The 13,303-nt window shown below is 31.6% G+C and overlaps 2 protein-coding genes across 4 annotated transcripts in view; one reads left to right on the top strand and one right to left on the bottom strand.

Moving 5' to 3' along the window:
* Window positions 1-970: 970 nt before the first annotated feature.
* On the bottom strand, window positions 971-4,481 carry LOC125813286 (DNA-directed RNA polymerases II and IV subunit 5A-like). The gene is made up of 4 exons (XM_049492782.1): window positions 4,175-4,481; window positions 3,682-3,861; window positions 1,931-2,044; window positions 971-1,168 (listed from the first exon to the last, which is right to left on the bottom strand). The coding sequence occupies exons 1-4, from the start codon at window positions 4,373-4,375 to the stop codon at window positions 1,043-1,045; spliced, it is 621 nt and encodes a 206-aa protein (XP_049348739.1). The 5' UTR covers window positions 4,376-4,481; the 3' UTR covers window positions 971-1,042.
* Window positions 4,482-12,210: 7,729 nt separating this feature from the next.
* LOC125813279 (pectin acetylesterase 9) overlaps window positions 12,211-13,303 on the top strand; it is a 151,071-nt gene continuing 149,978 nt past the window's right edge. For 2 of the 3 annotated variants that reach the window (XR_007442056.1, XR_007442055.1), the window contains exons 1-2: window positions 12,347-12,577; window positions 12,672-12,754. Coding sequence is in view for 1 of the 3 variants with exons in the window: in XM_049492774.1 (XP_049348731.1) it covers window positions 12,442-12,577; window positions 12,672-12,754 (219 nt within the window). In the remaining 2 variants the exon portion in view is untranslated. Of the gene's footprint in view, window positions 12,578-12,671; window positions 12,755-13,303 lie in introns of all 3 variants that reach the window. The other variant, XM_049492774.1, reaches the window with a different exon arrangement.

Raw genomic sequence — 13,303 nt, forward strand, 5'->3', positions numbered from 1 at the left:
CTAGTAAAATTACCCGTGCTTCGCGCGGGAATTCAATATCATGGAATTTATAAAATAATACTTAAAATTGATCGGTCATTAAAATTAAAACACTATATTATCTTACATACAAGATTACGTAGTAACAAACGTTAATAATGTAAAGGAAAAAATGAAAATTATTACATCTTAAGTATCATTTATCCTTAATAACATAAGCATAAATTAATGACTGTAAAAAATACATACCAGGATCTGTAACATAAGTAATGGTGTCAGTGAGCCTCAACAGGAGCAAAGTACGCAAATATTTAATTAATTGTGAAGAAGAAGAAGAGGTTCAGAATTTTCGTTGTTTTAAAATGAGAGGAAATCCCTCTATTTATAGACAACAAAGGGTAGTGTGAAAAAATATTTATTGTGCCTTATCGGAAAGGTTACAACTTACAACTATTTGGAAAAGTTGCAACCCTTCGAAAATGTTACAATCTTTCATAAAAGTCACTACTTTTCATGAAAGTCACAACTCTTCATTAAAGTCGCAACTTTTCGTAAAAGTCACAACTTTTCATAAAATTCGCAACTTTTCATAAAAGTCGCAACTCGTCATTAAAGTCACAACTTTTCATAAATTTCACAACTTATCATGAAAGGTGAAGGCTAATTTTGTAAATAAATAAATTAAAAGGGAATTCCAGTTTGTTGTGGCGCCACATAGGCTGGCTTAAGGTTCTCTTTTATATATATATATATATATATATTACAAGTTTACAGTCAAAATTTATATAAGGCATATAATGGGGACCTAACCACAAATAAAAAATTGTTGAGTACTAACTAAATAGATTTTGCAATATACTTCTTTTAGTTATCTAATTTATCGTCGTCCACAACAAAGTTAAACGATGGAATCCATAGTAGACGATGAACAAGAAATCTCAATTAAATATAAATGGTGATTAACTATCACATTAGCTTGTATATTATATCCACTAACAACTACACTACTTGTCTCTTCTATCCACTGTTTACCTTTCAACCGGTGAAAACATCAAAAACTAGTTCAGACCACATATCGGTAAGTAACATAACGCCCTGCAGTCTCACTTGGTCTAATAATTTTCACGACTTGGCCACGTTTTAGCCCGTAATATCTAGCAATTGGGTCGGTGATCTGAATCCGAGGAAGCTGTTTTAGCAAAGAAAATATTACGTATTCAATCAGGTAAGTATAGTAATCAATCTTGCCTATCTAAATAGCATAAATCAAAACAATGGCAATGGAACCAAGTTGATAGGTAGAAACAAAAAAAATCAGCCAAAAGGAAGAAGCAGAGATAACAAGGCCATGACTGTGATGATCAACAATGCATGCAGGTAGTTTTTCCATCAAAGCTATTAACATTAGGTTTATCAAAGCCCCCTTCAACTGATCCAATTCATTGGAGACTGAATAGTTCCGTCGATATATCTGTGCAAGCCTCTCAACTGGACACTAGTTCCTTATAAAATTCCCCTCAGACAAACCCCAATTCATACTAGAAGCCCAGCTGTGGAGATGTATTTACATAGACAAATAGCTATTTGATACAAGGTTTCGATTATCTTTCACATAAAATAAGACAACGCAAAGAAAAAAATGCTTAAATTTTTCTATACTACTAAGGGAACAAGACAGTTTCAACTTTAACACTATCATGAAGAATGATGTTCTATCTCCAATTATATCCCTTCCAACAAACTCATTCCCAATGGGTTGAAAGGGAATACAAAGCCATTGAATTGATTATTAAATTGGTTATTTCTCGTTTATTCCATTCTTTCACTCTTGACCACCACTAGCTCTACAAAAATGGCTTCACCATTATGCACGCAACACGTGTCTCCTGGTTTTTAGTGTATTATATGAGGTGAAAAATTTAGCAAGTGAAGTAATATTACAAAGACGAACCTGAGTTTCTTTCACAGTATATCTTTCCAACAAGGTCTTCTTTTCTTCAGGAGTAAGTGTTTGGTGCTCAGGAATTAGAACATGGTTTTTTATGTTTACCAACATCTCTGCCTCCTGAAACATGAATCATTTATCTTGATGATTAAGAAGATTACGCATTCTAAGACAAAATATAACTATCAATCACTTAAAGCAACTAAACGTCTAATGTGCATATTAGAAGCCAAGCGAGCTCACAGATTTTCCAAATCAAACAAATAACAAACGTGTCACCCCTAGAAGAGTGTACCAAATAACCCTTAATATGAGTGAAAATTCTAGCAGAATCATTCTATATCAAAATCCATACCAGCTTCGAATAACATAAAATTGCAGAATCATTCACAACAGATAACTTTTTCAAACAAGTAAAGACACTATGAATGGAACGTTGATTTGTCCGTATGATGTACAATAGTCTTAAGCCATTCTCTTGTGGATTATGAAGTCAAGTACATGTTATCTAGGCTGGTTTAATTCATAATGACATATAAGCTAGTTTATTAACTCATATACTTGAAAAGGGGATTTGGATTCTATTATCATAGTAGCTTTGAGTTAGAATGCACTAAATAAGGCACTCTCATCCCTGAACTACCTCTCTCCTTTTCACTGCTTTCTGGCCGTGGCGCGGACTTGGCAACCCCATATGGCTGCTAGGCATTTTGGATATGCCTGCACATAGTAGGAAGTAGATTCTTACACTTGACAATTGTCTTTGCACTTTATTCTAATTCTAGAAAAATTTGAACATCTATCCTTGTGAAGCTTGAAAATGTCATCAATGGAAAGGACCTGTAAACTTATCTTTTTAAAAAATATCCAAGAATCCCCTGCTTTCAGCTTTGAAGCTCAGTGGTATAGACACCAATATCCCCCTCCACACTTTTGAAAATTACACTTATTTGATCCATTGTTCCTAAGCAATATCTCACAAGTGATGCGACAAATTCTATTAGGAACTAGTCACAAAAGACTCTTGTTTAGCATAGATCTTGATACATTGAAACTCTGGATATCAATGTTTGGAAAAAGTGTATCTTAGATATAAACTTTTCCAAGTTAGGACACACATTGAAGACTTCCTTTTGAGAGTGCATCAACAATACGCAATTCAGAACTATATAACGTTATCTGATTCCTACATTTTAATCATATTAACCATTCACAGTCTCAACTCTCAATGATATCTTTTTTAATAACAAGCTGCCACCACTAGCATACCACACCACAGATTTCTATCCAATAGCATTAGCCATGCAACACAACAGCAAATTGGAAGTACAATGAATTTCAACACTTTTCCAATGAAACAAATAACTTTAAGTGCCTCCACCCAAAGAATAAGAATGACACTAATTATGAGAAATCCCAGAGGACATGCTTCCGCTCCAAACACATATCTAGGGTAACGTGAAGTGGCATCATCATTATGCCATTTTGATACAAATATGGTCCACTTATCAAAATACAAATGGCATTGTAACAACATATTGTCTCTCTGATTTTGGTGGTCCTACTTAAGTAGTATCAGGTGCTCAAATGAATGGTAGTCAGACCAAAATCAAAGAACCCAAATAACAAAGATACCAAAAAATAAAATGATCACAAAACTAGGAGTAAACTAAGCTCCTCAGCTATTTCATAACAATTTCAATCCTTCGTTCAAGTAGTAAGAACAAACTAAATAGAAGAAATAGTACAGTAGTCACCTGGAAAACCTCCAAGTGGAACTTTGTAGATATTTCACTTATGCAGGTACGAGCGAAGGGAGTCAAATTTTGTTGTACAATCAGGATTGCTTGGAAGACATCTTCTTTTTTCATGCGCTCTGTATAAGTTTTCACGGTCTTAACACCAACCTTTGGCTCCTCCGGAAAGAACACATATATCTGGAATCAAACGGAAATGGCTGAGACATGGGTAGCAAATAATTATGAAATCCTTAGGTATACAATGAAGAGACATATTGTATTAACATACTAGTAGACAGGGAGTAACTTAAGCCACAAAACCTGAAAAAATCAAATTTGTTGCTGGAGAACTAAAACAAACACCAAATATTTCATCAATTGAAGGAAGAAACTTTTTTACCGATCATCAATTTTTGGAAACATTAAAATACTTAGACAAGAAAGCGGTGCACTTAAACTGACAGTAACCATAATTACAATTATGCAAGAAAAGGAAACTGAAAGAGCATACTTGATCAGAACTGTTGTTACGTTTGGCTTTCTGAAGTACAAGGTCTTCTCTCTTCATGTTCTCACCATACTTCTGAAGGAACTCATATTTTGACATATTTATCTCAAAATCTCCAACAAGGTAGCCCCTATCAGACAACATTTCCATCAGTGTCTTACGAACTCTGAAAAGTCTTGAGAGCTCCTCCTCTGATAAAGTCATCTTTGTGCTACTAAATTCAAAACAAACAAATTATTATGGTAAAGAATTTGGTAGAAGTCCTAGTTGCAGCTAATACTCTGACCAGTGAACACTGAATGCATCAGACAAGGATTGCAGTATGTCACCTTTGTAACGACAAACTTTGCCCAACTTCCTTATCTAAAAGTCAGACTCCTCCAGCATGGTGGTTAACATTTTTTATAAATCTCAGTACATCATGCATGGACAAGACAGACAGAAAAACTATATTGAAGACACAAAAAACTTCTCTAATGAAAACTGTTTTATTTTTAATAGATTCTGTTGCAAATAAAATCACCAATGCAAAAAAGACAAGTTCAACAGCAATGGTGTATAAGTTGTTCAATTATATAGCATATGTGATACCCACAAATTTCCTTCTTGAAACTCTCAATTTAAACCCAATATTGAGAGAGGCTGATTTTTCATCATAGAAAATTGAAGACAATGTTCATTTTGTGGTCACTAGATCAAATCATAAAAAAGTAAAATCCCACAGGAAAGGGATACAAATTTCTTACAATCCCATAGGAAAGGGATGTAAGTTTCCTATCTTTTATTTTCTGATCAGTAACGATCGATCATTCTATCAATTCGCACATGAATAACAGCTAAAGATCAGTTAGAATATGTTCTAATATGGAAATGTAGGTCCAAACGTGAGGATGTGAAACTAGCACTTGAAGGAATCATGAGCGAGGGGAAGGTCCAATAGATTGCATCTCAACTTCAATCAATATACTAATTTCGGATGCATAGTACACAATATTGGGGGGGTGGGGAGGCTGTAGTCAGCGATTACTTAATGCATAATCTGAGTATGAGTTCATGATAAAGTACAAAGAAGCACACAAAATATGAGAAGCAATGACCAACTGAAATAATCCAGACAATTTCACATTTTTCATCTCCATAGTTGTTGTCCTCCTAATAATCCGTCATTATCTTCTCCATCATAATAAACCTTGCCATAGTTTTCATTACCAATTGAATCACATCAATGTATTTAGTTGCAAGACACAGCAGGGAATACAAGTCTAACAATAATGAAGATGTACTACAACCGCATACACATACCCTCACGACAGTGTAAGAAAGAAAACAGTCCTTGCCCATATCCTTTTTTGAAGAGGAACATGACCATACCCTTTTCTGTTTCCTATTCTAATTTCACCTTCTAGATATTGAGAACCTTACAAGTCTTGTTTTAAGATAAAAGAGGATTTTATACAGTAAATTAAGCATCGTTTTGAATCTTTTCCAACTTCAACAGGTACTTGAGTATAAATTCTTTATGGGCTAGCTTGAACACACCTCAACTAATTCACCGGGTACCTGTTACCTTCCACCAACGCAGATCCACCCAGGCTTAGACAAGAAAATAAATAATCAAAGTTTTTTTTAGTTTTTTTTCTACTCGGCTAGAATTTGACTTGTATTTTCGAACATCATCAACCATTCTTTTGATCACTAAAAATCAAACAATATTTAAGCCTAAGGGGTCGTTTGGTTTGAAAATGAGTTATGATGGGATAAGTTATGTTGGGATAAGTTATGTTGGGATTAGTTATGATGGGATAAGTTGTGTTGGGATTATTTTTTATTGAGTGTTTGGTTTGTTGTATTCAAAATAATAAATTTTAAGAACAATTTATTTGTTTACAAAAATGCCCTTCATTAATGTAAAAAGTGATATAACAAAAGGGTTGAAAGAGACATTTTTGTCATTTACCTATTTTATCCCGGGATAAGTTATCCCGGGATTACTATACCACCCAAGGAGAGGGATAACTTATCCCGGTACTAATTATTAATCCCGGGATAAGTTATCCCGAACTTGCCAACCAAACAACAAAATAAGCGGTACTATAATTTAATCCCGGGACTATTTGTTACTATACCTCACACCAAACGAGCCCTAACTCTCCACTATGAGAAGACATATTTTCTGCACCTCACAAGACAATTCTATGAAATTCCTCAAATTTAAAACCTCTAATTCCACAAACTCAACAGATCGATCTAACATCTAAACACTGATTTATAGTTGTTATGAAATTAGGCCAATTCGTGTAAGCATTGGAAATCTTGGCTATATTGTGTAACGTAATTGTATGGGTTGCACTTTGAGATAATTTTCACTTTGATTTATTTGTCTTGCTTTCATTTTTAGTATATTTTAAAAGATACTGTTTTTTTTTTTTTTTTTAACTCTTTTATTTCAACTTTTCATATATTTTGATACATTCAACATGCTTTTAATTTAAGACCACAAATATCATACCCACTTGGCCATAAACATTGCAATCACCTTTTGAGAACTTTTTTGGTCATAAAATTATCTAATTTTTACGGCCAACAAATAATTGTTGAGTTCATTAAAAATTAGGGGAAAATGTTTGAAATATATCCGAATTTTGACCAAAATTGTTGTAATAATACCGAACTTTAGAAATGACATTTTACCTCCCTTCACTATTTAATAGTGTATTTTAAAGGTATATATATATATATTAAATAGTGCAGGGGGTAAAAGGTCCTCCATAAAGTTTGGTATCATAACAATAATTTTGGTCAAAATTCGGATATATTTCAAACATTTTCCCTAAAAATTACTTCAAACTTTTATATTTTATAAACAAAATCGTGTTATTTATGACTCCAACTAATTATATCTACTCTTTCCCCTCATTGTATACACTCTTAATCTAAAAGTGTATGCTCATCGTGAAGAAATGTTTATAAAATGTGAGAAGGTTATTAAAGAATACTTAAGTTATTACGCTGTTATTTTTTATTTTTTTGCACCAATGAATTTTCATAACTAATTGTAATTTGACAAATTGCATTAGTTGGTAATTGTGTTATTAGTAGTTTTTATTAAATTATTGTGCTATAGATTTTGGATAGTGTATTATTAAGATCACTACAATTTAAATCGCCTAAAACAGTCATCAGGCCATAATTTTTTCCAAAATAATGGGCCGATGCGTTGTCTTCTTCGTCCTTCTCCTTCTTTACTATTGTTGCTGCTTCGTCCTCCTCCCTCTTCTTCTTTAAAATTCGATGTTTCGCAAAATACTAATCATTTTGAGCAAATTATATATTAGAAGACTCAAAATATCAAGACTATTTCATATCTAAAATCTGAGATTGTATAAAGGAGATTTTGAGTTGATCGGAAATGAATAGTCAATGTATACTTCATGTATTGTCCGTGTATACTTTATATATAGTTAAATTATATTTAGTTTTCTCAGTGTATTATAATGTATAGTCAGTATATAATTAATGTATAAGTAAATTATATTCGACTTTTTGAGTGTGTTTGAATATATAGTTTTTATATATATTTTATGACTTTTGGTATTTTTTATGTAATAAGACATGATTATATTTATTGTAAACTAATTACTTTATTTTATATATTTAAAACTAGCCCTATTTTAAATTATTAACTTATTGTGACTTGTGATATCTTTTAGGTAGTTTTTAAATTTGTTAATTATATTTCTAAATATTTGAAATTGTATTTTAAAATTCACATCAAAATTTGATAATTTTAAATTCATATATTAATAGATTTATCAAAAAATAGATAGTGGTGGAAATTACGGTGCAATAGGATATTTGATTAGTTTCCCCTTTAATTTAAGTAATAAATAACGAAGATATATTTGATCCTAACTATTAACAGAAAATAAATTTGTTTCATTTCCTATAGCTCAGAGCAAATTTGACACTTTAATCATTGTGGCTTTCAATTTTTAAAGAAAAAAAAAGTTGCAGTTACATTTGAATACGCAATTAAATTGAATTTAATTCATAAATGATATGACTAAATATGTGGACTATGATGTTGAAATTGAACAAATCATTTCAATCCTATATCTGATTAGCTAATACAGTAAAAGGATTTTGGCGTTGTCTATTTTATGACAATTCTTAATTATAGTAACGGATAATAATGAAATTACAAAGAATAACGAGTTGTTACAACTTGTATAATAGTAATACCTAACAACTAATAATGTCAACAATTTTTTCTTAGGAGCATTAATTTCTGTAGATGAATTATAAGCAACTTATATATTTTTTACTTTTGGTCATTTTGGGTGTACTTTTTTTCTCCTTACTTTAGTGTAGTTATAGATATGCCAATTTAAGTTCAAACAATTTAGAATTATTTTTCTTTCTTTCCATTAGACTGACATTTTTGCAACTAACTATAGATTATAGGTGTCAATATAATTGCCTAATTTGGTACCCTTCGGATGGCCCAGTGGTTTGGGCTTAAGACTTCCATGTTAGAGGTCTCAAGTTCGAAATTACTTCCTCTCTGGGTCGAGCTCGTCGCACCGGGCTTACCTAGTGCGGGTTACCTCTCCTATGTGGTTTGCGAGCTATTGCATAGGAGCGAGAGTTTTACCCTGTGCGCACCAAAAGGATAGTGACTGTGGATTTCCTTGTCATAAAAAAAATAAATATAATTACCTAATTCATTTAAGTTTAGATGGATTATTGATCCATCCACTTATTAATTTAATCTATTTCAATTTTTTAAAATTGTTTTGATATGCAGTTTAAATTTATTTAAGAAAAATCTTGTCAAAATATTTTCAATTTTTTTCCTTTCTTATTTGATATGTTGTATTTAAGATCATTTGCACATTTTGCACATATTTTGTGTTGATGTTTATTTTTTGCCCTCAAGATGAGATATACATTTATGTTTTTGCATCATAATATTTCGTAAGTTATGTCCCCCAAAGAGCTTATACTCGGTCGGCATAAGTTTGCTTGCTAGGGATAAAAATTAAAAATAAACTCATTTGAAAGTAAAAAATTAAAGACCAACTTATTTAAATGGCAAATCATATTCGTCTTATATATAACTGAAAGGAAGCAATAAATAGTTTATAATGTACTATATATATTTTTTTATATAAAATAACAAATAAAAGAATTAAAATTTAGTAAGAATTAAGCGGATTGTGTTATGAGTTATGATCCACATTTTAGACCAAGTAGCGTTAGAATGATTTGTTATCTCTTGTTTTCATATTAGCAAGCCAAATAATAAAAGATAAAAAAGAAAAAGAAAAGAACTATCCTAGTCCACATAACCTAATGTGTGACCTTAAGACCTTCAAGTACTCAAGGTTGTAGATTAGTTTCCCCCAAGATAAAACATATTAACCATTAAAAAAGTAGCGGTACCTCAAACTTTGATAATTTCAACGAACTCAAGAAGATAGCAACGAGATCACACACAGACACGATCGATTGATTTTGTTTATAAGAAATGTATGCAGAAGAAGGTGAGAATTTGATATAGAAAAATGAGAACAAATCTCAATAGCCAACAAATGGTAGTATGAAAATGTGTTAATTGTGCCTTATCGAAAATATCACAACTCCTTAGAAAAGAGACAACCTTTCAGAAAGGTCACAACCCTTTGCAAAAGATACAACTTTCGAATGGTCACAATCCTTCATAAAAGTCGCAATCCTTCACGAAAGTCACAGCTCTTCACTTACTATTCACACCTTTAAAACCCATCAATATTATTAACTCAACCTATTTTAATCCGTTTAAATTCGATGAAAACAAATTTCACAAATGACGTTACACATTAATTGTGTCTTACCTACGCAACAACACGTACACTTCATCTTTGGTCTTCACACATACCCACCATAGCCTTTGCTACCACCATCACACAACCCCACCACGCACCCCACCCCTACCTCTCATAATATTCTTTAGACTACTAATACATGTGTTTAGAATAATATTTTTTGCTTATGTATTACACACATAATATTTTTTTTTCTAAAGAATATTTTCCTCCGCTGAATACACCTTAATTCAATGAGTGTATATCACTTTTTATTAGATGTCACTTTAAAAGGTAGAAGTGATCGCTAAAATCACTAAATTGAACAAATGGACAAAATTAGTAAATGTGCTCTCTTTGTTATTTTTACTTTTTGCTATTTGATCAACTCGCTCAATTACTTATTCAACCAACTCGATTATTCTGGGCTCCTTGCAATGATTTAACTTCATTATTAAGCATGGACTAGGAAAAAAAAGTTAGAAAAGAGAGTAAATTTAGCTCCAAAAAGAACTCAATGATAAGATATAGCTTGTTCCTTACTTAACAATAACCAAAAGTTAGTCCTGCCCACACTTATAATCTCATTATCACCTGTCAATTGCAATTGAAGCCAACCCCACTACCTCAAGCTGTTTTTTTTCTATCTAGTGTTCGGAGTTTATATTAGAGCTCTGACTAAATTTGAATCGCACACTACAAGGCTCATTCGGGGGTGGCACTCCAAATAAGATTTTTTTCATGCCAGGGCTCGAATTCAAAATTTCTGGTTAAAAATAAAACAGTTCCCCATTGCGCCACAATCCAGTTGGTTACCTCAAGCTGTTAATTCACTATTTCCTCATTGGCTGATTGGCGATGGGCTGTTATCATCTTCTAAATGTCACTTCTTTATGATTAATTTCGTGATTTGATAACATATTTTATCTTTAATATTTAGTGTTTTGAGATAAATACAAATTTAGTCAAATAAAGGCATCAAACATTAATAATGATTTAATGAAATGTTTGATTGCCTTTCTGATATTTTTTGCTCAAACTGTAGCACTAATAAATGTAATATTTGATTGTGATTTGCATAAAATATATTTTATATAAATTATGTAGAAATTAATATAATAATCTAATATGAACTATAAAGTAGAATAAAACACACGCTATTAGTCTCTTAATTTGTCATCATATTATATTCAAACACTCGAATCAATATTTATTTGAATTGAGCATATGAATATATGACAGAACAATATTTTTATTAATCACTTTCAGCTCAAATTTTGAAAAAATTATAGTTGTGTTCTCAAGTGTTCATTTGGTGAGTAAGTTAACAATTTAAAATATTTTATTTTCTTTAATCACACACACTGACCTTAATAAATCATTAACTCTTAAATCTAAATAAATAGTGTCTAAAAGAAACACTTTATCACATGTTTAATTGAAGCATATTGTAGTTCGAATATCTAAATAAAAATATTGACAACTTTAAAGGGTTAACGATATGTTCTACCCTTAAAAATAACTAAAGTATTACTCTCTTTGTCTCATATTAGTTGATCACTTTCTTTTTACATGCATATTAAAAAATCATAAATAAGAAAATAATTTTACTAACTCACCCCTTAAAAAACTTCTTGAAAATTTTACAAACAAATGTGAGCACCTTAAAAAAAAATTCATTACAAGGGTGATATAGGAAAAATTTAATTAATGCTTTCTTGATTTTGTAGGTAATTAACTAACATTAGACAACTCTTTTTCGTAAGATGATAAACTAATATGAGACGGAGAGTATATATTACTATCCTCGTTCATTTTTATTTGTCCACTTTAAACTTTGCACCTCTATTAAAAAATAATGATTAATATGAGTATTTTATCATAATGTCCATATTAATTTATTATAAATGATTTGAGGATTTAATAATTAATGTTGATGATGAAATAGGAAAAAATATTTGTATATGCTAAAAAATAATAAATAAAAATAAAAATCTATTACTACTAAAATAGTGGTCAAAGTAAAATTAAATGAAGTAAACAATTACGTAGTTTTTTTTTTTCTTTTCATAAAAGTAATCAAACAAATTATCTTAATTTCTTTTGTAACTTTGTGTATTCTATTCCACACCAAATGACCCTTGAAACCATGAATAAGACATTCCCATTTTCGTTCCCTCCCTCGGGAATCCCCCTTCATAAATCACACATTTTGTACTTGTTGAACCTTCAAATCCTCACTGCTCTCCCTAATTTGTTGCTATTTTTCTCGTTTTCACTTGTTTACTCGCTATTTCATTCTTCACTCCAACAGCGAGAATCCAATTCCTCCATTCATCTTAAACAGACAATTTTCAGATTGAATACCCAAAAATAGTTTCTCCGTGAATTACTTTCACATTTCCGTCTCAGAGAAGAGTAAAAATGAATGTGAATTCAATTGTTGTGTTGAAATTGGTTCTGTTTATTTACTGGCCATGGCTGGTTAACTCGGAAGGAGAACAGAATCACCTACTGGTCAACATGACTCTGGTTCAAAACGCTTCTGCTTTAGGAGCATGTATGTAAACGCTTCTGATTTAAATAATTTCTCTACCAAAAGCAAATTGAAGCAGTTAATGGGATGGTTAAATATTGGCTTATTGATTTTGCAGATTGCTTGGATGGAAGTTTGCCGGCGTATCACCTGCACCGTGGATTTGGAGCTGGAGCAGACAACTGGCTTTTGCAATTTGAGGCAAGTAATTCCTTCTGGTGTTTTTTGTTGGGGAAGGGAAAGGACACAGTTGGTAAATGAGTAGTTACACACTTCTTTGCTTTGCTTGCTTTTCTCAGTACTTGTCTGTCAATCAACGTGCTTGCAGCCTTTCGTTACACTGATAAAATTACTTCTCTCTCACCCCCCAAATATTGCTAATAATTTCACTGTTAAAAGGTTATGTTGCAGTGATAATGTTTTTTTTTTTAATTAGATGTCTCAATTTGAATCATATGAAACAATCTTTGATAGGAACTCAAATGGGCTCTAATCAACACAATTTTAAATTAGTCAGTTTCAATACAGATATACCAAACACCGTATGAATGTGAGTTATAAATTCATTACTAATATGTGATGTCACAGTCCTAATATTTGGAAATCATAAAGTAAAATTCAACAAATACTCAACTTATCGGTGAGAAATAAAAAGTACAGGGTCTCTCTAGTCTCTACTTTATTTCTTGTTGACAAAAAACAGATCATGGGTGTTTCGGTTTAAACACGTTTTGACGCTAGTTTTTCTTG

The sequence above is a fragment of the Solanum verrucosum genome, unplaced genomic scaffold (assembly GCF_900185275.1).
Source record: "Solanum verrucosum unplaced genomic scaffold, falcon-dt-bn FXZP01000189.1, whole genome shotgun sequence".
Taxonomy (NCBI): Eukaryota; Viridiplantae; Streptophyta; class Magnoliopsida; order Solanales; family Solanaceae; genus Solanum; species Solanum verrucosum.

What these genes read in the sequence shown, in the direction of transcription:
- LOC125813286 (XM_049492782.1), bottom strand. Translation starts at nt 4,375, where the DNA reads ATGACTTTATCAGAGGAGGAGCTCTCAAGACTTTTCAGAGTTCGTAAG. An exon ending in TCCACTTGGAGGTTTTCCAG is followed by an intron (nt 2,045 to 3,681) that starts GTGACTACTGTA and finishes TTCATGTTTCAG; the next exon opens with GAGGCAGAGATGTTGGTAAA. An exon ending in ATACTGTGAAAGAAACTCAG is followed by an intron (nt 1,169 to 1,930) that starts GTTCGTCTTTGT and finishes TTGCTAAAACAG; the next exon opens with CTTCCTCGGATTCAGATCAC.